We start from the raw sequence: 26,281 nt of genomic DNA, 5'->3' as shown, positions 1-26,281 counted from the left end.
AGCTAACCGGCAAACGGGCCGTCTTTCTGGCGAGCGCAGAAAAGCGAGTCTGATTTTTTAATGGAGCCTTCGCGGGGTGATGGAATATATGGAATTAAGCAAACTGTCTCTTCTGCACCTTTTCTGCGGTGAAGAAAAGAAGTGTGCGTTGAAAAAATGAGCAGAAACGCTCCCCACGCCCACCTCTCGTATTAGAAGAAAGATCTGCTTCACCGTTTTACCGCCGTTATGTTTGCTGAAAGGCATGCGATGCAGTTCATGCGATGCTGCACTAATTAGATTGCAAGGATGTAATTGAGTTAACAGCGTGAGTGGAAGAGTGAAGGGAAGGGAAGGGTTTGGGTGGAGGTCCAGCACTTTACACCCTTTACTGCATGTCCCACACCCAGGATGGCCTTGGCTGTAGCCTTTAGAACACACTCTTCCCACCAATTAGCAGGAGATGAGATTTCCCATGTTTCCCTTTGGTTGGATTCCCAGCATCACTTAATTAATCTACAATTGCTGAAATTGTTTCCATATTATAGACCTTTATAAATAAAATTATTTTGGTTAAACTTGATTTTGCAAGTTTGCAGAGTATGAAATAACTTGCAGAAACCATTGGCCATTATATATTATAATCTCGGCCACTTAAAATGATACATTTCTTTGATTTTACCAAATTGAAATCCTCTGGAATATAATCAAGAGGAAGATGGATGATCACAAGCCATCAAACCACCAAACTGAACTGCTTGCACCAGGAGTAAAGCAGCATAAAGTTATCCAAAAGCAGTGTGTAAGACTGGTGGAGGAGAACATGATGCCAAGTTGCATGAAAAAAAAAAACTGTGATTAAAAACCCATTTTCTCCGCAATTTACACGGCCAATTACCCAACACACTCATTAGGACTCCCCCTATCACTAGTGATGCCCCAACACACCAGGAGGGTGAAGACTAACACATGCCTCCTCAGACACATGTGATTCTTTTCGAGCTGCTGCTGATGCAGCATTTCTGAGGAGGAAAGCGCGGCGACTCAGTTTTGATACATCAGCTCACAGACGCCCTGTAATGTGGACATCACCCTAGGAGTGATGTGGGGAGAGAGCGCCATCTACCCACCCGGAGGGAGCAGGGCCAATTGTGCTCCCTCTGAGCGCCGGCAGCTTGATGGTAAAGCTGCATGAGTGGGGGTTCGAACCTGCGACCTCCCGCTCATAGTGGCACTTAGCGCTTTAAACCGCTAGACCACTCGGCTACACAATTTTAATTCTCCAGTTTTTGCTGTGTACTTACCAGGTATTTCAGCTTGAGCTTTTAATTACTTACCTGCAGATTTTACAGATCAGAATTTTGTTTAAGAACTGCCATCCTAGGTCTCCCTTTTTTCTTTTTTTTTGATGTGAATAATGAATCTGTATCTCTATTCATGTACAGTGAGTATATTGATGGAGGCAGTAGATATTAGCCTGGTGACTCATGCAGAAGTTAATTCAGCTGCTGTATTGATTTCCTGGTTTAGTCTGGAGCTGCTGTAGTTCAGGTTGTTTGTGCTGATGGCAGAGACGGAGGGCGAGGCAGGAAAGCTGATCTGATCTGGACGGCTTCGTGGACAGGAAGTGCCAGCAGGTGGAGCGGTGATAAATGATGAATTTATTCTGTTCAGGTTTTAAGTTCAAGTTAGTTTGTCTGAAGTTTTCTAGGAGAAGATAGTCTTGGTGATTAATGATGTTAAATCACCGGGTTTAATGTTCCTTTAAGAAGATAGGTTAATTTTAGTTTATGGTTAAAAATATGGTAACACTTTGCAGTAATTACAAATATAATTACAATTACAATTAACAGTAATAACTACGACAGTGAGTAATATTCTCTAGTTAATACATTAAATATTACTTAATTTAAATTTTAAAGAGTTTATGCATATTTCGTCTAATCTGTGCCATTTCTGTCCCTAAGAAAAATTACATGTATAAATGTGCACACAAAAAACTGTAAAATACATTTTATTTTTAAGCCTAATAAGACCTAATTGCTATGCGAATATATATGCAATTATTACAATTAATAAAAACGACATAGAACACTAAATGTTCCGTTGTTCCCACTCTCTAACTATAAACTTTACCATAAAATATATTTATATATATATAAAAAAAAAAATATATATATATATATATATATATACATATACATATACATTTTAGTTTAGTGTCCCTGTTGTGTTTCACTCAGTCCTGTTACTGTAACACATTACCCTGATCATCTAAAACATCTGGAACATTCTACACAGGAAGTCACATCTACCACAGGAAGTGGCATGAGCTGGTTCTTCTGAAGATCATGAAAAGATAAAAATTAAGTTACCTCATTTACTAATTTATTTTTGTATAATTTATCTTATTGTAACGATGCCTGGGAAGGTTAATCTAAACACTCTGTCCTGTTACTTAAATTAATTATTTTTTCCATCACTGATCATCAGTAAATTTTACATTTCATTTAAAGGAAATAAAGGGATCAGAGTCTGGAGGAAGAGTGGAGAGACACACAGACCAAACTGCTCGAGGTTTTGTGTGAAGTTTCCACCAATCAGTGATGGTTTGTTTGGAGAGACATGTCTGTCATCTGCTGGTGTTGATCCACTGTGTTTTATTATCAAGTCCAAAAAAGTCAGTGCAGTTTTGTTTTCCCACAAAAATTTAGAGATTTCATTTTCCAGCAGGCACACTGCCCACACTGCAAAAAAAGTATCAATTGATTTATGGGTTTTCATTGGCTGTAAGCTTCATAATCATCAACAATAAAAGAAATAAACGCTTAAACTAGATGATATTCAAAGTTTCTATTTGTTGAGATGCACTAGTATCCTCTGTATATATATATTTTTTTGCTTATTTTTGTAGTGAATATTATGGATGTATTGAGTTTTTTCCCCAGTGTGTTTTTTGCTTTAAGCCAGTAATATAATTTTCTTTTTGCTGACAGTGTGGATCTGCTGTAGTTTTTGTGTTTGTGTGACAGCTCTGGTGATGGATGAGCAGTAAACACTGTTATTAATGCCCGCCCTGCTGGACGCTGTTCCATAGATTGATCCACGCTGCTGGGAAATACATCACGCTTGATTTGCTTCCTGTTGCGAGCCCATCACTGGTTTGTGCATACTCTGAATTGAGCTATCTGCCGCGGGTGCGCGCCTCCCATCCCGATACTTTCCCAAACAGCCTTTTTTTTAGGCATCTATTCATCTTGGTTATAGTAGAGGGTAGGGGTGGGCATTATTATATCGTATACAATATATCGTGACACAGAAATATCATGATATTAAAAATCCATATCGTGATAATAGGGCTGTTCTGTCTTAAAAGTAGTCTATTATTTACTGTGAAGCTTTAGGTGTATTTATTGTATAATTGTTTTAGTTTGCAGTTTATATGCATGCACTAAATATTCTGCAATATTATTTGCTGCATTATATTATTTTATGCCATATTATTTATTTTGCCACATTATGATTATACTGTTATACTATTATACTATATTCCTGAAATGAATAAATTATTTTAGTTTTCCTATATCGTCAAGTATATCGTTATCGCAAAAATACCCTGAAATATCGTGATATTATTTTAGAGCCATATCGCCCACCCCTAGTAGAGGGTTTTTTTTCAGTGTGTTCAGCAGCAGCAGCTTCTAGAGCTTTCCCCCTCAAAAACTGTTTATTTGGGGGAGGAAAGTGCTTCCGTTTATTTACAGTAAGCTTAGAATCCCAAATTTCTCCAGCACTAAGGCTGGAGCATTAGCATTAGCATTAGCAGCTAAGCGCTCCAGCAATAGTGCTAGTCAGGGTTAGCAGCAGGCTACAGACCGATAATACGCTCCTCTAAACTGGGTAATAGCGAGCACGGTTAGCGGGTAATGCTTATGCTGCTCCAGCAGTGCTAGTCAGGGTTAGCAGCAGGCTACAGTTCAATAATCATCACCTCTGAACGGGGAAATAGCGGTTAGCGGCTAATGCTAATACTGCTCCAGTCTCTGTGATGGAGAAACTTCACTGAAGCTCCTGTATAATGCTGTACATTAGTGGCTTTACTGCTCCTTAATACCTGACTGGTAGAATTCATACCTAAGATGCACCTGATTATAAGAAGCTCTGATGAGTTTTAAGAAAATTAAAGTGTTTTAAATGCAGTTTATAGTGCAAAAAATACGCTATATGTTTAGTGTTCTGATTCTATAGTAGCAAAAGGATGACGGATTGGTAACATCACAGAAATGACACAATAGACACAGCAGACGGTGGAGCATGGTACTGATCAGGGTTTATTATTTATTAAATGCTGGTGGCTTTCTTATCAATCCTGACTCACTTTCACACACTTTTGGGTCATTATCAAAATACACCTGCCTTTGGGTCCACAAAAAAAAACAAACACTTAATTCGTGTTAATTCTTTACATTTTATAATTCAGTTTAACCCCTTTGGCAGCAAAATACAGTTTTGGTTATAATCCCTTCCTTTATATTTTTGTATTATGCTTTTTGTTTGTCACAAAAAGTCGCGAAACATCACATATATATTTTCTTTGTTTACTAACTTACTACTTTTTTAGGGGAATAATGCAAAATTAATGGTGATTATTGTTATTATTGTTAAGCCATGGAGGGTTAAGACTTTATTAATCACTTCATTTTTTCACATGCATGCATTTTGCAATCATCTATCAAAAAAATAGAGATAATTGGCATTTAATGAAATTCCATTGGCTTTTTTTTTTTTTTTTTTTTTTTTTACTTTTTTCATTTGTATGACCTAATTCTGTTTCAAAGATACAGAATTTGTTAGCTCGCTTTTTTGACTGTTTGTCATATTTTTTATATATATTTCCCAGATTATTCACTATATATATATATATATATATATATATATATATATATATATATATATATATATATATATATATATATTTTTTTTTTTTTATTTGCATGCGTTTTGCATTCATCGGTCTGTCGGGAGCAAGCTGCATAACTGGGTGGACAGCGACAGGGTGGACAATTGGAGTTATAATTGAAATGTAATGAAATATGATTGAACTAGAGTTGCAAACCTTTTTATTACTCTTTATGATGTGTTATTTCAGCTAAATTTGGAGACAAAATAATAAATATAATGTGAAATTAATATTAAGAACTGCTGACCATGCAGCAGTAAAACAGTATGAAGGCTGTGATGTCACTAGGGTCAGGGTTACTTTTTTAAAAAGAGTTTTAGGGGAAAAAATTGGTGATTTTGGAGATGTTTAAATATTAAAACCTGTGTTATTTATTTAATCAAACAAATTATAACAATAATATAAATAATATTTGACTTAACCGGGTAGTATCGCAGACATGCAGGGAAGAGCACCATTTAATTTAATTTAATTTATTTTATTTACGAAATTTATCAGACGCTCTTATTCAGAGCTACTTACAAGGTTAGGACCAATAAAATGTTAGAAGTCTTGCCCAAGGACTCTTATTGGTGTAGCACAGCTTTAAGTCCCCCAGAGCGGGAATTGAACCCCAGTCTCCTACATAATAGGGTAACTCACTGGCAGGTAGTGGTGTTATCCACTGTGTGCCACACCAAGAACGTACATAAAGATATTTAAAGTGAAGGTTAACATTTCTCTATATATGTGCATCTATATATGTATATAATAAATTATATATTAATCTATGCTGCAGACACAAAAGACATGTTATATTGATATTGACCCACATTCAGAATATTCAATTCATATCTAACGCTCACTCTATCAGTTTATAAGTGTATAAGTGTGAATGCAATGCTTACACTTACTCAATAGCATTCCCATTAAAAGACCTTCATTCATTAGCGGCTAGGCTAAGCTATTTAAATGATTTCATTCATCAGTGCTCTAAATAAACAAGAAGGACATCATCATAAACATTCAGATTCAACCAGTTCAGCCTCCAGTCTCTCCATTTCTACCAGTTCATTATTCAGAGAGGCTGTTCTCCTGCCAGTTCTCAAAGCGTGGGCAGAATCCAGTCCATCTGTTGCGTTTGAAGAAGTCCTGTAAATGCATTGTTTGTTGGGAACGGGATTAGCAGGGCGTGTTTAGGGAACGTTATCGGGAGGATCTCAGGATTTCCGTGGCCTGTGGAGGTGCTGTAGATAGATGCTGCTCTCTGATTGTGAAGCAGGGTCTTTTCTTTTCGTCTTCCTGCATTTAAAATTCACGGTGGAGACGAGACCGTGGTCCACACGTCAGGAACAATAGAGTGGTTGCCGGCCTGTAGAAAGAAAGAGAGACGGGGTGGGGATAACAGATAGAGAGAGAGAGAGAGAGAGAGAGAGAGAGAAAGAGAGAATGTGCAAGAAGCTTATAACAAAAATTGAGAGCTAGCTGAGATATCATTCACACACTACAGTTTTATCATTTAGTATTGGACTGATACTGATCAATACCGGTACCACAAAAATCGGATCAATACAGATTCTGAGTATCTGATTAATAGAGTATTTGATCAATACCAATACTGTGTATCAAATTAATACATATACTAATAATTGATCAATATCAATAGTGAACGTATTAAATCAATTTAGACACTGCTTATCAAATCAGTACAGAAATAAAGTACCAAATCAGTACTGATACTGAATATCAAATCAATATCAATACTGAATGTCAAATCAGTAACGATACTGAGTATTTAATCAATACCTATACTGAGTATTAGTTCAATACCGATACTGACCATTTGCCCAATTTAAAAAAAAGAGTATCAAATCAATAACTATATTGAGTAATAAATCAGTACCAATACTAAGGATCAAACCAGTACTGATACTGAGTGTCAAATCAATACAGATACTGATCATTTGGTCAGTTCTAGTACTGCGTACTGAATCGGTACTGATACTGAGTATCAAGTCAATACCGATACTGAGTATCAAATTAGTATCAATACTGAGTATCAAATTAGTATCAATTGTTACTGAATATCAAATCAGTAACGATACTGAGTATTTAATCAATACCTTTACTAAGTATTAGTTCAATACCGAAATTGACCATTTGCTCAGTTTCAAAAATGAGTACCCAATCAATACTGATACTTAGTATCAAATCAGTGTTGATACTATTAAATCAATGCAGATACTGATCATTTAATCAATTCCGATACTGAGTATCAAATCAGTACAGATACTGATCATTTGATAAATTCTGACACTGAGTATCAATAAAGTAATTACACTGAGCATCAAATCAATACCGATACTTAGTATCAAATCAGTAATCATATTGAGTTTCAAATCAGTACAGATACTGAGTATTTGATTAATACCCACTGAGTATTAGATAAATACTGATAATGACCATTCGATTTCAAAAATGAGTATCAAATCTATACCAATACTTAGTATCAAATCAATACCAATACTTGGTATCAAATCAATACTGATACTGAGTATCAAATCAGTATTCATATTGAGTAGCAAATCAGTACCGATACTGAGTATTTGATTAATACCCACTGAGTATTAGATAAATACTGATAATGACCATTCGATTTCAAAAATGAGTATCAAATCTATACCAATACTTAGTATCAAATCAATACCAATACTGACAGTTTGATCAATTTTGATACTGAGTATCAGATCAGTACAGATACTGATCATTTGATCAATACCAATACTTATATTAAATCAGCACACACCTAGTATAGTCTTTTATACCTACATCCTTCATTGTTACCCAGTTCAGCCATTGTTCTGAGATCAGTGAAATCTGTCCTCCAGCAGATTGATTCTTATATAGGAGCTCAGCTTGGTACCATCACACACACATGCAAATTAGTATCAGTATCCATCTGAGCAGCTCCGTCAGTGGCTGAGAGTGACAGCTTTGCTCTTTATAAGCGAGCCGTAGAGAAGTGGCTGTCCTTTTAGGTGATAGAGAAGTGTTATGGTCAGCGTGACTCTGAGTGCTGAGAGAGCTCTGCTGTGTTCGGTTTGATCCAGAGTGTACAAACAGTTCAGACTCTCCATCGTAAAACCGACCGGTGGCCCGCTGTGTTCTTTAACCAGGAGAGCTTCAGCCTGCAGCCTTAAAACCTGCATTTAACACCTTAAAACCTGCATTTACCACCTTAAAACCTGCATTTACCACCTTAAAACCTGCATTTATCACCTTAAAACCTGCATTTACCACCTTAAAACCTGCATTTACCACCTTAAAACCTGCATTTATCACCTTAAAACCTGCATTTACCACCTTAAAACCTGCATTTACCACCTTAAAACCTGCATTTACCACCTTAAAACCTGCATTTACCACCTTAAAACCTGCATTTATCACCTTAAAACCTGCATTTATCACCTTAAAACCTGCATTTACCACCTTAAAACCTGCATTTACCACCTTAAAACCTGCATTTATCACCTTAAAACCTGCATTTACCACCTTAAAACCTGCATTTACCACCTTAAAACCTGAATTTACCACCTTAAAACCTGCATTTACCACCTTAAAACCTGCATTTATCACCTTAAAACCTGCATTTACCACCTTAAAACCTGCATTTACCACCTTAAAACCTGCATTTATCACCTTAAAACCTGCATTTATCACCTTTATAGCTGCACCAGGACACTCATTCTGAGTCATTCTGAGGTCTGTCCTTGCCTGGAACTGGATCTGATTTGAGGACCTTAATGTTGATTATCAGTCAGTAGTGATCCATTTCCATCATTGTGTTTCTATAGATTTAATAAACCATGCAATTCTGGTAAGAATGAAAAAATTCAGAATATTGAACTAAATTTGCTCAATCGCTTAAAGCACCAGAACCACACACAGTACAGATTTGTTAGGCTACTAATTGTGAATAATGTCCTTTAATTCAATCTAAAGGACACCAATGTGTATTGGGTATTCTGCTAGAGCACAGTGGTAAAAACAAAGGATCAAAGCTTCGTCTGAAACTGATAAAAATCGATAAATACTGATAATGAGCATTTTATTAATACTGATACTTAGTACCAAATCAATACTGATACTGAGTACCAGATCAATACCTATATTGAGCATTTAATCAATACTGATACAGAGTATCAAATCGAAACAAATAGTGTATATTACATCAGTATGGATACTGCGTATCAAATTAAAACTGATACTAGTAATTTGATCAATATCAGTACTGAGTAGTACATTCCTTCAGAAACTGAGCATTTTATTGATATCGATACAGAGTATCAAATCAATACAGATACTGAGTATTTGATCCGTTATGATACTGAGCATTTAATCAATTGCTGTACTGAGTATCAAATGGGTACAAATACTGAGAATCAAATCAATACTGATATTGAGTATCAGATCTATACTGATACTGAGTATCAAATCAGTATCGATACTGAGTATCAGATCAATGCAGATACTAAGTAATGAGTCAATACCAATAAAATACTAGTTGTGAATAATGGGTATTAATGACGTAATAAAAATTGCTAATAGTTGATACCTGATTCGTCTGAACGCAGCGACTGTAGAAAACACCCTCTGTTTTTATTTTTTTTATTTTGTTAGAAACTAAGCTTAAATAAGTCTAAATCTGTGTTGCCATAGAAACATATTGTGAGGGGCGGAGCTACCTATTATACTGCAGCCAGCCAGCAGAGGCGCTAGACCTAGATGTTGCACTTTTGTTTTATAGTAGAAAGTTTCCTTTAAAAAACATAGAAATATATTTAAAAATGAGTTCCATTTTTGTAGCAATCTTCACACAGTATGTATACTATTAAAGATCTAGAGACGCTTGCAGTAAAAATTGTCGAAGGACAAAAGACATCAGCATTGGACCAATCTGCCGCCACAGACAAAGGAACCACAGTAGCTAGCTGTGATTTTAGCTGCTATTAGAGGAAACTAGCATTAACTCATTGTTCTGGCTTTCAAACTGATGTAAAAGCTACAAATCTATGGTACAAGTTCATACACCACACAGACCCTGAACCACTGGGGGGAATAAAACACTGTATTTTAAATTATTCATGGTAAAAGCAGCTGTATTCCGCACAAGCCCGACAAGCTTCAATAGTTTTTAATTCACCCAGGTGTCAGCGGCTTGGATCTCTGGCCCCAAGAAAGCAGGAAAAAAAACATGTTTACAGGCTTTTCAGCTTTTCGGCAACATGGTGGAGTTCCTGCAATCCTGCAATTAGACTTAGAGCACCAGTGCAGGAAGGGTTTTAGAGGAAGCAGAGGCTTTTTTTTTAATGCATGTGATGAGGTGTTGGAGAATTATAGTTCAGATATTAATTCAATTAGATTAATTTAACGTGTTTTGTTACGCAAACTAGCAAAGATTTCCTTAGATTTCCCTAAAATACGATGTATTCCCTATAAAAATGTGATTTATAGGGATTTTCTTAGCTTGGCTTTAGGTTTTTAGCAGTTATGGCTCTGCTGGATTCTTCTGGATCTGTAGGTGGTCAATGTTCCCTCTATCAGTGGGTGTTGGTTTAGTGCTGCTTTGTCCAATACCGCCTAAATAAAGTGCTTGAAACTCCGAGGGAGACCCAATAGGATTGAATCGACACATTTGTGCCAAGCTGTGCGATAGCTGGCAAAGTAAAAAATGGACCAATTGTGAGAGCAGTATTAACAGATGGAGGAAATGAGAAGAAATTTAGAAATGTTGCAATCAAAATCAAAAATCATTTGTAAAAAATAATATATATATATATATATATATATAAGGTATAATGTCATGGGATAAGGAAACAAATAGGACAACACTACACTTTTTTTGGCCACAGTTTTTAAAGTAATTGCATGGGGAAAAAAACACTTTCTTCCAGTCAGTGTCAGAGACTGGTAGACGGTTATAATGGTGCAAACATCATTTTTTAATGTTAGTAGAAATTGACATCATTTATTTTTATTTTATTTTATTTATAGATGATATCATGGTTTGCAGATGTTCTACAGGTATTGTCTCAAATTTGTGTGTCTCATATTGTCTAAATGTTGGTAATCAAGATCAAAAACATATAATGGGATGATAAACAATAGGAGAACACCTCACTTCACCTTTGGACTCCAGGTCAGAGCTGTTATTGCCGGAGTCCTGCCTCCCTAAATCAACAGTTGCAGGTGCTGCTGTTAGCTTAGTGTCATGTGTCCTGAATGCCCACTGGCTGTTTGGCTGGTGTCACTGACACACGCTGCAGGTAAATGGAAGGCAGGTGGCACGCCGTGTTTGGTAACAGTGCCATCAAAATGAGATTTCATTCTCAGTCCGTTTCTGTATTGATTTTCTCAGTTGGAGGAAAAACTTGGGGAGAAAAACTTTAAGCTCCACTTTTTCTGTTCCATCTCCCGTAAACAAGCCTCCGTTCTGTCACCAGGCCTCCGCTCTCCACCTGCTGATTCCTGCCTTTATTTCAGTTGAGTTTCGAGTTGGCGGACACACACACACACACACACACACAAACACAGAAACACACACTCATCGTTTTCTTCTGTCATTTGAAAAAGGCAGCTGTCCTTTACATTGAGTAAATGTTTCCTGACAAATGGACCAATGGAAATAGTCTAAAACTGAAGAAACCAAATAAATAAATAAGTAAATATATTTATTATAAGTGTACAGTACTGTGCAAAAGTTTTAGGCACCTACTCATATTATTTAGACACATTTCCCCCAACTATAAGAAAGTTTATACTGTAAGAAAAACAGGTTTAGATCACATTAGAATAGATGCAGGTGCACCTACGCTACCAATATATTTGTTTATTTATTAATGTATGTATTTTTTCACGATTAATGTTGAAGACATTGAAATTGTAAACCAGGGGTCGCCAATAGGCATCCCGAGGGCCAGATCTGGCCTGCAAGCATTAAACATTAAACATCTGGCCCGTGAGGTTGTTTGAGCTATAATAAAACATAAAATGCTTCTCTGGTGAGCTTTTGTTTACATCCCTCCCCTGTCTCTCTCGGCGTGACTTTAGTTTCCGCCGTTCTCATTTTTACGCTCGTTCTTGGACTCCCTATCTCTTTATAAGGGTGTTTTTTTTTTTGGATGTGTCCCAATTATTTTTCTTGGGAAGATTGTTCTTCCCATTGAACCCATTGTATGACTCTATCTGGCCCTCCCTCTCTTTCCATTGTCTTCCAGTAGACCAACCGTTCGACGAAACCAAACATCATCTAAATGTTTAGTCAGTGCTGAGATTTATTACAGGTCATTCTTTCCAAAGCAGAACTTAATAAGGTAATGACCTCCAGTGCTGTGCCACTTCCAACCAGTGGCCTGTGCTGAGGGAGGAACCCTGGTAGACTGGTAGAGTTTATCACTGCCAGAAGAAAAAAGGCCCCAAACAAACAGCTTTATGAGTATCGGGGAGAACCAAGATAAACCAAGACAAGGTGTCCTTCAGGGTAGTGCTGGGCGGAATGACCAAAACTGTATATCATGATATTTTTATTGTTATATTTTATTGTTTTATTTATGTATATACTAACTGTATTGTTAGGAGTTTATACAGCTCTGGAAAAAAATAAGAGATCACTTAAAAATGAAATAAAAAAGCTCTGGAATATAATCAAGAGGAAGATGGATGATCACAAGCCATCAAACCACCAAACTGAACTGCTTGAATTGTTGCACCAGGAGTAAAGCAGCATAAAGTTATCCAAAAGCAGTGTGTAAGACTGGTGGAGGAGAACATGGTGCCAAGATACATGAAAACTGTGATTAAAAGTGAGGTCTGAAAGTTTTTTTTTCTCATATTTTTTGTTATTTCTGCAAATAAATGCTCTAAATGACAATATTTTGTTTGGAATTAGGAAAAATGTTGTCTGTAGTTTAAGAATAAAAAAACAAAGTTCATTTTACTCAAACATAAACCTATATTGCAAAATCAGAGAAACTGATTTAGAAAGTAAAGTGAAGCCCGTCTGGGGGACGAGAGGAACTTTTTTACAAGCCGAGGATCGTTTGCTTAGTTTCATTCATCTTTTTTCTAGGAGAATAATTGCTGTTTGCTGTTGTTTTTCTATTTTACTCGGACAAAAGCTCTCTCATACTGTGAGAAACAGCAGCAGGAGCTCCTCAGATAAAGTGCTGTTCTCATTTTTCTGCAGGCAGGACGGAGGGTTTGGCTCCACATTAGTCCAGTTTGTTAGCTTGCCAGTATGCTTCTTTGGCGGTGCTGTTCTACACAGTGCTCCGCAGTGCCTCTAGTGGTTTGATGGTATGTAAAAAATGCATACGATTCTGATGTGTGAATCGAATTTCTACACGGGCCTTTCAGAAAAAGAGTGATTTGTTTAGTTGTGAACGGCGATATTGCGATTCACCTGCGTGATCATTTCCGCTGCGCTCTGTGTTTTCTTCCGTGCGGCGTGCAGACGCTGGTTTGTTTCTTGTTTTTAAGAGACGCGAAGTGAAGTGAAGTCGGCAGGGTTTGATAAATTCTTAATGGAGGCAGTGCCCGAGGCTCTCAGTGTAAAACCGTGTGTTATGGAGAGTATCCTCTCTGGATGTGCCGCCCTCCCTCTCAGACACATTAGAGCACTCGCACGGATAAGTACGGCCTATTGTTCCCGTGTTCAAAACACACTTATGAAAACTTCATTATGTAATGTGAAGACGTCACCTCGTTCTTTGTCAGTAGTGCCAGAACAGGGATAAAGAGTTTAGTTCTGAAGTTCATCAAAAGTTTCTTAGGGCCCTGTTTTAGCGATCTATAGCGCATCGGTCATTTGCACATCACGCAAAAGGCATTTACTAATTCTCTTAATTAAAAATGGGTGAGTTTTGGGCGTAGTTTTTTTAGGTGGTTGCTGTGGTAATGCTGAGTAGTTGCTTTGTTGTTGCTATTGTGTTAATAAGTTGGTTCTTATTCTGCTAAAATGTTTATTGTTGTATTACTAGGTATTTTCAATAGTATAGCAGGTGGGAACTATGCTGTTACTAAGTGGTTGCTAGGATGTTGCCAGGGATTTCTATGGGTCTGTTAGGTGTTGGGATGGTGTTCCTAACTTGTGTTCGTAGACGGTTGCTCTGTTGCTGTGAAGTGGTCTCTGTGGTGTTGCTACACAGTTGCTCTGTTGCTGTAAAGTGGTTTCTGTCGTGTTGCTAGACAGTTGTTCTGTTGCTGTAAAGTGGTTTCTGTCGTGTTGCTAGACAGTTGTTCTGTTGCTGTGAAGTGGTTTCTATGGTGTTGCTAGGTGGTTGCTAGGTGGCTTACGTGGTATCAGCAGGTTTGAAGTGTTACTCCTGAGGTTTTTCACTTTTTAAGTCGAACTAAACACAAAGGCCAGGCATGGTTTTCGTTCCACATTAATTAACAAAAGCTTCGAAGGACAAAAACTGGAAGTCCAGCCACTGATTTATCTTCTGCTCAGTTTTACAGTCGAGCGTGTCCAGGCGTTACTTGCAGAGGTTAGTGTCGGCTCTAAACCGAAGCCTTTGAGTCGCACATCAGAACAGGTATAAACCGCGCTGATCGATGAGCCTCTGAAGCATGCCTCTAAATCTGCAGCATTTGCCTCTAATCAGTGCGGTACAGAGGCACTAAGATGCATCGCTCCTGAAGGATTGGGTGGAAAAACAGGAAATGAATAAGAGTGGAGAGGGTTATTTATCTGTGGGACCAGCTGGATGCACAGTTGCAGAAAACTGCTCTTTTTTTGGCTCGGCGATTATGTGGATCTTCCTGTGAAACGAGTGCCTCTTTTCTGCTCTTAGAGGCGATCTGAGATTCATAATCTCTTTACAGAACTCTGCTCAGAGGGTTCTATCATAAGAAGGAGGGGTTCGGTTAAAGAGCATTTGAGGAACAATTAAGGAACAGAAAGAATCTTCTGAATGTTTTAATGATGCCTTACCTTGTTTGAGGGTCTTGTTTGCTTGTCTGCTTTATAGAGGGTTTAAGCTTCTCTTTAAAAAGCCACTGCATTTACTAAAGATGCTCATTTTGGTGTTTTTTTTTTTTCTTGTGGGCAAGGGACAAATGGACAAATGAGGGTCTTTATTTTATTGTTGTTTCTATTTTGTGGACTATTTCTAAAAACAAGGGCCTTTTTTTGCTTTTAAAGATGTTTTAAGATTCATAAACTAAGAATTGCTTAGAAGGTTCTTTCGTAAGAAGCAGCGATTTGCTTGAAGAACTATTCTGGTCGTTTTTCTGGTCGACCACGCCAACCAAACCTTGTAAAGTCAAGTGAGGGGTCTTAGTTTTATGGCTGGATCATTAAGTGGACCACCTTCTAAAAACAAGGGCTTCTTTTCTGCTTTATAGAGGGTTTAAGCTTCTTAAACTCCACCATAGCCACCATATTTGCTAAAGAACCCTTGAAGAACTTGCTCATTTTGGTGTTTTGTTTTCTTGTGGGCCAGGAACAAATGGACAAAAGACAAATAAGGGGCTTTGTTTTTTGTTTTGACAATTTTAAAACTAAGTTATTCTTTTCTACTCTTAGAGAGTTTTCGAGCTTCCTAAACTCTTTAGAAATCACCCTTAAGTTTAAGTGGTAAGGTTTTAAGGTTAAATAAGGGTGTCTTTGTCTTTTTTTTGTCTTGACGATTAGGTGTATTTAGTTTTAAGGTAGTAGTTGGTAAAGGAAAATGACAATTCCAAAAATTATCTGAATGCTTAAATTGTTTCTTGCCTTATTGGACATAATTCACATTTAGATCATTTTGGGGGATATTTTGAGAACATTTTGATGCATTTCTTGGTCAAAATCGCTAACCAACGAAATAAGAGGTCTCTTTTTTGATTAAATCTTATGCGGGCCACCTTCTAAAAAGGTTTCGAGCTTTTTACACTATTTAAAAATCATTCTTAAAGGCTTTTTTTAGTGAAGGTATTGGTTCGTAAAAGAACCCGACAATTCAAACAATCTTCAGGATTCTTAAGCTGTTCCTTGCCTAAGTACATAACATACATTTTGGTGCTTGTATAAAAAGTATAAATAGAGTCTAAAAAGGTTTGAATCATTGTTCTTTGCCTTGTTGTGATAGCAAGTTAACGCAAGATAGATTCTACAGTGTTGCTAGGTGGATGCTGTGGTATCCTATGTGGTTGCAATCGTGTTGCTAAGGGCTTGATAGATGGACAGGTATAGTGTTGCTAGGTGGATGCTGTGATGTTTTGGGTTGTTGCCTGTTGTTTTGCTATTTTATTCTTTTTGCTTTGTGGTTGTTAGAATGTTGCTAGGCAAACACTAGGTGGTTACTGTGGTGCAGCAGTTTACAACTAGAAAAGTGCTTATCTTGAAGGTAATGTAGAATGGTTTTACACTTCCTAAACTCTTTTAAAAAGCGTTTTTAATGATTTTTTAGTAAAGTCAGTGGTTCTATAGTACAATTTCAAACTCCAAACTTCCAAAAGAACCATCTGGATGCTTAAAGGGATGCTTCTTTACTTACTTGAAGGGTTCTTTGCATCAACAAAACCCTTTCTTTGCAGTAGGTTCTGTAGATAATGTCGATAATAGCTTTATATCCTTTTTGCTTTTATTCTCTTGATAAAATAACCATTTCTTTTGTGTTTTTGTCTGCAATCTTTTGCGTAGATGGTATGGTTCTTATTCTTGTGCCTCAACTGAGCCAGATTACACTTTTAACGGGTATATTTAATTGCCATCATCATTTTTTTGCCTGCTAAGGACACTTTTGCATCCTATTACACGCTAAGATCTCCCGAAATTAATTACTCCTAAGTTCTCTCATTTACTTCCCAGTCACAGACTGTTAGGCAAATCTCCAGTTAAGAGTTTTCTCCTTATTTTAAGGGGAAAATATCCTGAAATACTGGAAGATAGAAACTGGTGCTGCCTCTGTGAGAGATTCCCTTTAATGTACCGCTTCGGGCATCCCCGCCCCCACATTCATTCTTTTTTTTTTTCACATAATGTAGTCCTCCTTTGTGAAGGAGAACACAGGGGAAGCCCTTTTTGCTAAATAATGATGGTGTCGTGAAAGCCGAAGGACCAGTAGGGAAGCTGTAGGAACAGCTGCGGTGCCTTCTGGCAGTGAAACTGATGGACTCATCTTTTAAATGAGCAACTTATATAAGTTATATCATGACTTAATAATATTATCATGACTGTGTCGTGGCTTTTTTCCTTTAGAATGGGTCTGTTCTTTTGTAGTCACATTTAGGCCGAATACCGTTTCTACCTTCCCTTGTTTTTACATATCACCTTTCCCCTTCAAACTGAGGTACAAATAAGTAGAAATGCTTCAACTGAGAAACTGCACAACCTGTAAAGACCATTATGTCATCGATATAAGTTATTAAAAAGGACACTTCCTCATTTACAGGCTTCTAGCAGCTCTGTGTGATGAAGTTAAAGCGATAAAGTTTGTCAGCTTCACTTCTGAACTGTAGTTACATTTTCAGGCAAGATGCAACCATTATTTATTATCATCCACCCATAATCTTCTCGTTATAAGGAATTAGCTAGATTAGGTAGAGCCGTTCCCTTAAATCATACAGCGTTCTCAGGTACCAGATTGGTTCTGCTGCCCCATTTAAGGTGGAACGGAAGATTTAGCTAGCCAGCTTGCAATCAAGACGTACTACTTGTGATTTTTTTTTTTTTATGCATGTTATGAAGAAAAGAGCAATAAATATTAAAACTGCACTAAACTAAGATGCAGTGGTTATCATGGTTGTAAGACGAGATTTTAACAATGAGGATTGAGTACATTGGACTACATTTGTTGGGTTTCTTTGTTCGCTTATGCCCTCTTATCGATGGGGAGTGCATCAGAGTCCCTCAAAAAAAAAAATCGAAATTTGATAACAAAAAGGCATTAACCCAAATGTCTCGATACAGAGACTGAGTAAGGAAAGGTCTAAACTAAAAAAAAAAGGTCTGTTTTTTAATACTTTGCATGAAATGTGGAGAGCGATTAAGTGATTGGCACACCATTAATATAAATAAAATTTAATTTTGCCAATCTAATGCTGATATTTCTTACAAAAAAAAAAAAAACTCCTAAAAACTGGAATGCATCCAGTAGTATTAGTTTAATACCAGTTAAAGTAACTCTGTTGGTTTGGTTTTTAATAAAGTGCCTCAAACAAAATGCTCATTCTTTGCTTGATTCAACAAGATCCAAAAGTATGGTAGCCTCCCATGATGACAGTACGAGAATGGGATTATTTATTTTGGCTATTTAATAAAGAAATAAGTTTTGTAAGAATAATTTTCACTTTTTGTATTTTTTTGGTTTTCAATTTAGAAAAAGGTATTATTAGAAAGGCAAGTATTGTTTAGGTATTAATATAAAAAACAAAGTATCGCATTGGTATTGGTACTGACAATTGTTAAACAGTACTGAAATGAATGGCATTGGGCCTTCAAATCCTGATGCAGTCACTCTCGGTGACGCAAATTTCATAATGCTGTCGCCTCTGTTTGTTGCCTCTTTGGGCATTGATTGGACAGTTTTATCGATATGGCAATGCCCTTGAATATGGAGGCGTCTCACTCCTATATCCAAGTGCACTGCATGTGTGATCACGTTCATCTGTAATTGAGGTGGATATCTTGGCATGGTATCTCAGGGCCCATATCCTGTGTGTGTACGAGTGTGCCCGTTCCCTTCCTCCCGGCCTCGAAAATCTGCCTCTTCCCAGACTCACACAGATGGCAGTCCCTGCTAGGCGCAGACATTACGCAAATGAATCAGGGCTTATCGCTGTCAGCTAGGAGGGTTGTTACGGCTTCGCTGGCTGGTGGAGAGAGAGAAGATACTGTTCTACTATTTTCCAAATACAGGAAAAAGGCACGGGGGATCTCTTGACGCTGTGTGTAAACCAGAGCTTACGTAGTTCCCAGGCTTGGTCCTCGAGGATCCCCCCCCCCCTGCTCTGCACACCTTCCCCGCACTACCTTCACCTCAGGAAGGACTTGTTAGTTAGCTGATTGGCTGGATCAGGTGTGTGTCATGAAGGAACGTAAGCACTCAAGTGTGCAAGACAAGGGGTCCTCCTGGACCAGGGTTGAGAACCAGTGATGTAAACAACATACGTCAATCTTATGCACCCACACGTTTCTAAGCATTTGTGTAGTAGGGTCTGTACGATCCCCAGGGTTCCCTGGATCTTGCATCCAGTTTCTGGTCCTTGATTCTGTAGTCAGTGGTGGCTAGAGAAATGTTAAGGTCACTTGATTGGCCAACGATTGGGAATTCCAGGAAGTCCAGGTCTAGAGACCTTTTTAGTTTTGGTTTCACTTTTCATTTTACTAAGCAGATTATATTACAAGTACTTGTCTCATCACCTATGTGGACTTTGCCTATCTGTACTTGATGCTGATTGGTTCGTAGAAGGTTGTCCATAATCATGTTTCCATTTATCAGGACCAAGGCCCAAATTTGGTTTCGCTTTGGACCAAACTGAAAAGTCTCAAAGTCCAAACTAAACAAGATAGCTGTGAACTCACCCTAAATTTGAGATCTCGAGGTCCTAGGTCGTAATTACCAATTGTTTTTGCACCAGATTTGCTGTAAACCATTGTGCTTTATTATCATCCACCCATAATAGTCTCGTTATACGGAGGTAACTGGATTTATCAGAGCTATTCCCTAGCTTCTTGTTCTAATTTTCCCATTCCACCTTAAATCCTGCACCGTTCTCAGGTGCCAGAATGGTTTTACAGCCCCATTTAAGGTGGAACAGAGGATTTAGCTAACCAGCTTGCATCAGAGACGTACTACTTATGCTTTCGTTTACGTGTTATTAAGAGAAGAGTGATAATATATTAAATATACACTTAACTAAGATGCTGTGATTATCTTTGTGGGTTTCTTTGGTCTTGGAAGTGCAGAGTCCCTCTGAAAATCCCAGTTTGGAAGCCATATAACCCTAACATCTCGCCCTACCCCTATATCCTAACAAAAATCTAAACATCCTACCCCTATTAAGTGGTATGAACGAGAAGTGAAATAGGATTGGGTCTTAGAATGATCATGTTCTTGTCTATCGGGACCAATCCCCAAATTTTGGTCGTTCAGCAGTACCTTTCACACCTGCTATTTTGGTTGTAACCAAACTGAAAAGTCTGGAAGTCCAAACCAAACCAGGATAGTTGTAAAATCAGACTGAATTTGAGATCAATTGTTCCAGAAAGAAGACTTTGAAATCCTAGGTCATAATTGGCACTTGTTTTAGAACCAGATTGGCTGTAAACCATTGTGCTGTGATGCTTTGCCATTCACTCGTGTAAGAGTATTGACCATGGTGATGAATAATTCACTAATCAGCTTAGTTCCCACATCCAGGGCCACAAGTTACATCCCTCATCAGCTGCTGCATACAATCCCCTCTTCGCTGCTTTGCATGGTGGTGTTTGGACACACTATCGAAACACTATGATTGTGACAACACTTGTTTGTGTGCAGGTTTTTATGTATAACAGCAGGGATGTCCAGTTTCTGTCCTGGAAAGAGTTTGTCTGACCTTTGACCAAATTAGGTTTATTTATTTATTTTTTTTTGTCTCTGAAAGATGTTTTGGGACTAATGAACTTAACTCAAACTTAAAATATTCTCTTTGGGACCATTACAACTCTGGAATCTGGATGCATTAACTTTTCTTTCCCCAAGGGTTCTTAAAGACCACCAAAGCCTTAAAGGTCAAATGACTGTAAGAGATTTTAGGACATTTTTACACCTAAAAGTCTTGACCAGAGTCGGAACCAGAGTTCATGTTTTTGTCACATTAAATACATTTGGTCCAGTTTGCTTTGGTTACCGTTTAGCGAGTGGCCCAACCAATGCATGGGCTACATCTTCTCATATTAGCCACTTTTTTTTAGACCAAATTTTGACCCTGAATGATTTTTTTGGTCTGGACTGTGGTTTGTGGCATCTTTTACACTTTCTGCTTTGATTCATACCAAGAGGTTGGTTGACAAAAACTTTCCAGGATTGCCAATGGACATCCCTGCCTTAAATTCTGTAAATCTGCACAGGAAGGACATCAACGTGAACACCATGGAAGTCAATTAGCAGCACATACCACAGCGATAGTGACAGTGATGACGGTGACGGTGAGGGTTGTGATGGTTATGCCGATTATGAAGGTGATGGAGGTTGTGGTAGGAGTTAGTGCACTTTAATTAGAAACACAGATGGAGCAGAGCAGGATTTAGTATGCAGATATTCGGGGGAGGGAGGGGCTTCGGCACTAGGGTAATGTTCCATAGTAAAAACCTTCCTCTGTCTGCAAGTTTTAATTTTGTGTGTCACAGCATTTTCCTGAGCCATAGACCTGTGTAATTAAAATTTTTCCATTTCCACCTGACACAGGGTTTTTCCACCGTGGCGGCACAGTGCCGGTGACATAACTGAGTTGCCTTTGTAGTTCATTTGTTCCGTGACTCCACAGTGGTGTAATTCCACTGTCACGTTTTTTTTTTTCCTTCACCACCTTGTTAAGCCCAGTTATTTGCATTGTGACCGAATTCTTGCATTGGTTTATTGCACAGTGTTGTACTTGTTTTGGTTGCTTTAGTTAGTTAGGTAGTTAGTTCGTTAGTCTTTGCATCTTTCTTTCACCACTTCCTGTCTTTTATTACCATTCGTATACTTCTTAGACATGTATACACAGGCACACACACATTTGGCTGTTTTGTAAGTTCTCTTGGTGTTCCTTGTCAAAGAGTTGATTTGAGATGTCTTTAAGACTTAAAAAAGGAAGACATTTACCTCTGGAGTCGAAGCAGAATGGTTTATTAAGAGACAGATAAAGAAGGGATCTGTGAGGGGTAGGTAGAAAACAAGAGGAATCGAGATAGAGGTGGGGAAAAGGAAGGTGAATGTTAAAAAGGGGTAAAGGAGTGTTCCAGTGTTGACCGTGCCGTCAAATAGTCTTTGCAGTCTAGATTTGATCTCTTAATGTCCCTTAAATATCCATCCGGATGTCAGACGTTACAAGCTACATTTTCCAAACATCAATAACAAAAACATTTATCTCTGCTTATTTTGGAGTGCAGTCCTGGCACAATTCTTCATGTCTTGCCCAAATGTCTTGCCCAAAAACATCTGCCTAAAGTGTACTAACCTGGCTATGAGGGGCACACATAAGTATAAAAATGATATGTGGACAAATTAATCCACATCTTTGATTTCTTTAAAAAACAAGAAGTCTGCATAACTACCTCATTCGCTCTAATAACTTATTGTGCTATTTCAGTAGAATAATGGTTATACAGTACAAGGCAGTGGCTTATAAGCTCTAAACAAGGCATCTACTGTACAGCTATCATTCCCTCAAGGCTCAAGCAGTGCTAAAAAGGCCAGGTTTAACCCTTAATGTTCAGCATTTGCATCCACAAGCATCATGCGTACCTTCCCCCCGAGCCACTGTGGCTCTTTCAAGCCTTGCGCTCCATGTACATCTATATGTTCTGGGCAGTGCTCAGCTCCCTTGGTTGCCTTACCTCTTTTTTTCCCTTCCTGTGTTCACTACCTTTATTTCCTTTCTGATCCTTGTCTTGCCCAAGGACTTTTTCTTTTAAAAAAGAGCCCTCTCCCTGTTCTGTCCTGAGAGGCAGTACGAGTTGCAGACTGCCACGTTGAACGGCCCACTATTGTAGTGGATTGAGGGGTTGGGGGATGAGGGCAAGCTCATGTTATGGCACGATAGTGGTGTCTGAAAAAACCGAGGTGACCGAGTCAGCATCGCTTCGCAGTACGTGCAGTTTTGGATGCTCGGAGGTCAGTGCCTCCCTTGGCCTCCCATTCTGTGCCTCCTTGATCGGCTCCAGAAAGACCACATGCTTGTTGTTACTGACCTTGCGGCCGGGACCCTCGGTGGTGGCGGGTGGCGTGGGCGTCAGGATCGAAGATTGGGCGCTGCACTCATTGGCAGGGCTGGGTGTGGCAGGCGGCGGCTGCTTGCGGCACCAGCAGCGGCAGGGAGTCAAGTAAAGGTACATGAGAACCAGCACCAGGCTGACCACACATCCCAGCAGAGTGGTAAAGCCCGTGTTGAAGGGCTCAACCACGTGATCTCGCATCGTCACCGTTACGTTCACCTCCCAGGTTTCGTTGCGTGACTGCAGGCGGTCCAGCACCATGCACCAATACACACCAGAGTCCTCGATTCGAGCCTCAAGAATCTCAAGGCTTCCGTTTGCATACATTCGCATTGCATTGTTGTTTCCAGGTGGGGCGATATATTCCTGGTGAGGGGACACCCACTGGTAGATCAAATGCTGCCCCCTTAGAGATGTTTGACATTCCAACACCGCAGAATCTCCGGCAATCACATGCAAGTTATTCTCTGCATCTCCCAACAGGCCCTGTGCCTTTATGGAGCAGTTCTCAAAAAAGCGCGAGTGTTCGAGGAACTGCACCGAGGCACGAGGTTCCCCGTACACCAAGCATGTATGCTCCTCCCGGTAGTCCTTGACCGAGAGGAAGCCTTTTTGCTCCCACTGTCGAAACATGCCGTACATTGCACACTCGCAGATCAAGCTGTTGTTGTGCAAGAACACTCCACCCTGCACTGATGCCGGCAGAGCAGCAATGTCCTCAAGGGGAAGCTTGGGCATACGGTTGGAGCTTAGGTCCAGGGTGACGAGAAAGTGATGGCTGTGCTCCTGAATGGAGAAGAACGGGAAGTCAGTCAGTCGATTGTGGCTGAGGTAGGCCTTGCGCAGGTTGATCAAGCTGATCAGGGCATTGCTCTCCACTCGAACAATTTGATTGTTGAAGAGAAGCAGCTCCTCCATGCTGACCAGCTCCTGGAAGTAGTAATTATCCACCTTGTGTAGCTGATTAGAGGAAAGGTCAAGGTGGCGCAGACCGCTCGTATTGCGGAAGGTTCCGGGGGAAAGGTTGCTCAAGCGATTGTGGGCCAAGCGCAGGGTAACGAGATGGGGTAGACCTGCAAAACTACCCTCTTCCAGCTGTACCAGATGGTTGTGGTTGAAATCCAAGGTTGCAGCCGTTGCCGGCAACTGTTTGGGCACCTGCTCCAGACCCAGATTGCTGCAGCTGAGGATATCTGATACCTTGACGCAGCCGGGGTTCAGGCTAGCCCAGGTCAAATGCAGCATGAGCGAGCTAAGCATCAGAGGGGCGGCCACACCCTGAGAGCACAGCATCGTGCCGTCAGGACGCTGCTGGAGGTTAGCAGAGCAGCCAGAGTGCTACAGAAGTAACGACCACACAGTGAGAGCACTGATTTATTACCGTGACTCGAACACCCACTTAAACCTGCTCTGTCCACAGTTGGTCCACGTTTCACGTCTGTTTAGAAAGAAGAAAAGCAGGAAAAAGCAAGTAAGTGTAATGGTTTAAATCAATTAGAATTTGAATTAATTTGATTAATCAGACAATAATTCAGAAGTAAGAAGAAACACATTGTAGGAAATACTGTATTTCTTACCTTCAAGAAGTCTTCAAGAAGATTATCTTGACCATCCCAACAGACGCAGAACTTTCTAAATGTGGTCAAAAGTTTCCAAATGGTACCAGGCTTTCAAGAGTTAACCAACATCTTTGAGTTCTTGACTTCTACCCCATGCCGTTCCCAGTACTTTTTCCGTCCTTTTAAAAGTCTCTGTGTGTAGTATCCAAGTTCCAGTTGTGGCAGGAGAGCTTTAAATCAAGAACTTGCAGACTCAAGGCAGATCTTCAAGTAAGTCAGCATCCTGTCTAAGTCGGTTAACACGAGCGCGCACTCATCTGAACAGACTTGCGAAGTGTCACTCCAATAGCAGTTCAAGGAAACCTCGAGAAGAGAGGCAATCTGTTCGCTTTACTCAAAGGATAAGTGAGTCAGCTTGTCACAAACAGTACTGTGCCATTTCTGAGGAAAGAAGAAAGTGTCCCCTGATTTTTGGAAAGGAAAAGCATCCTCACGTTTTAGCTTTCGGATCAGACGTGAGCTGAACTGACGCCGCACGCTTTCTGCTTCTTTGTTGTCAACACTTTACAACACTTACATCCACGTGGCATCAGGAGAAAGAGATGAGCTCCTTTTTTTTGTCTTGTTTCCACTCGTTTTTCTTGTTGTCTGAACTTTCGTTCATTCCTTGCTTTTCTTCATGTGAAGCATCAGGATCTGTTGTTGCTCTTGTTTCACGGAAGACGCTGGTCTCGGTAATAGGTCCCTCGCTCCCTCGCTCGCTCCCACCCTCCCTCTCCTTCACTCATACAGAGCATGTGTATACACCACGCTGGCGTTGGCTTTCTTTTTGCTCGCTGCCTCTCTTCCCTGCTCTCCACCTCTCTCTCTCTCTTTCTCTCCCTCTTCTCCTCTCTATGTCTCTCCCTCGCTCTCCCTGCTCTTACACATTTCAGACTTACAGGGGAGGGGCTTTGACGGGTTTCTTCTCAGCTCTGATTGGTTGGAGCTGGGGATTGTGAAAAGGAAGGACTTGCCAAAGCCTGTTGTGGTGTGTTTTCTTTTTTTTTTCCCCTCTTCTATTATTTATTTATTTTTCATATTAATTTCTGGCAGATTGTTCCTCCTGGCTACGATGCCTGAGTGACTCACTAAGCTTTGTTAGAGGTTGGAGTCAACATTAATTATCAGGAATAAGTGGATATTAATGCCAGTGAAGGGAATAATATTGAGACGCTTGCTTTTGTACCACTTCAAAAGATTTTGTTTAGATAGTGAACGACAAGCCAAAAACATAAAATGAGCCTGTTTATTTCCATTCAGTCAAAAAATTAATTTTATGATTCAATTTTGTTTTGTTAATTAATGTAGATTGGCTTTCCACAACCATTTATAGCAGGGGTGTCCACACTTTTTTTGTTGGGGGCCAGAAGGAGAAATATATTTGAAGTCACGGCCACAGACTCTGTAATAAAACAAATAATGAAATATACCACTTTAAATAATACTTTTTCGCACTCTCTCCGCTTTTAGACTCTTTGGCCCGTTTTTTTTTTTTTGCGCTAGAAATGCGCACTCTCTCCGCTTTTAGACTCTTTTACCCCGTTTTTCTGCGCTAGAAATGCACATCCTCTTCGCTTTTAGACTCTTTGGCCCGTTTTTTTTTTTTTTGTGCTAGAAATGCGCACCCTCTCCGCTTTTAGACTCTTTGGCCCGTTTTTTTTTTTTGCACTAGAATTCGCACTCTCTCCGCTTTTAGACTCTTTGGCCTGTTTTTCTGCGCTAGAAATGCGCACTCTCTCCACTTCTAGACTCTTTGGCCGTTTCTGACACCTAGCGTTCAAACTTTGAATCTCACATTATAAAAACCTGCTTAAC

The 26,281-nt window shown here is 39.3% G+C and overlaps 2 protein-coding genes and 1 long non-coding RNA gene across 4 annotated transcripts in view; 1 reads left to right on the top strand and 2 right to left on the bottom strand.

Annotated features, from left to right (window-relative positions):
* LOC103030667 (E3 ubiquitin-protein ligase RNF123) overlaps positions 1–26,281 on the top strand; it is a 587,096-nt gene that overhangs the window by 100,387 nt on the left and 460,428 nt on the right. The gene's annotated exons all lie outside the window — the stretch shown is intronic.
* On the bottom strand, positions 4,034–26,023 carry amigo3 (adhesion molecule with Ig-like domain 3). 2 transcript variants are annotated; one of them, XM_022682220.2, is made up of 3 exons: positions 24,443–26,023; positions 22,842–24,303; positions 4,034–6,290 (listed from the first exon to the last, which is right to left on the bottom strand). In XM_022682220.2, the coding sequence occupies exons 2-3, from the start codon at positions 24,156–24,158 to the stop codon at positions 6,234–6,236; spliced, it is 1,374 nt and encodes a 457-aa protein (XP_022537941.2). In that variant the 5' UTR covers positions 24,159–24,303; positions 24,443–26,023; the 3' UTR covers positions 4,034–6,233. The 2 variants fall into 2 exon arrangements, with proteins under 2 accessions (XP_022537941.2, XP_015461871.3); XM_015606385.3 differs by lacking the exon at positions 4,034–6,290 and having other exon boundaries at positions 21,762–24,303; positions 24,443–26,020.
* On the bottom strand, positions 8,141–8,608 carry LOC125787529 (uncharacterized). The gene is made up of 3 exons (XR_007429418.1): positions 8,542–8,608; positions 8,374–8,457; positions 8,141–8,289 (listed from the first exon to the last, which is right to left on the bottom strand). It is a non-coding gene; the product is annotated as an uncharacterized LOC125787529 (long non-coding RNA).

This window comes from Astyanax mexicanus, chromosome 24 (assembly GCF_023375975.1).
Source record: "Astyanax mexicanus isolate ESR-SI-001 chromosome 24, AstMex3_surface, whole genome shotgun sequence".
NCBI lineage: Eukaryota > Metazoa > Chordata > Actinopteri > Characiformes > Acestrorhamphidae > Astyanax > Astyanax mexicanus.
This window is presented reverse-complemented; position numbering and strand designations above follow the sequence as displayed.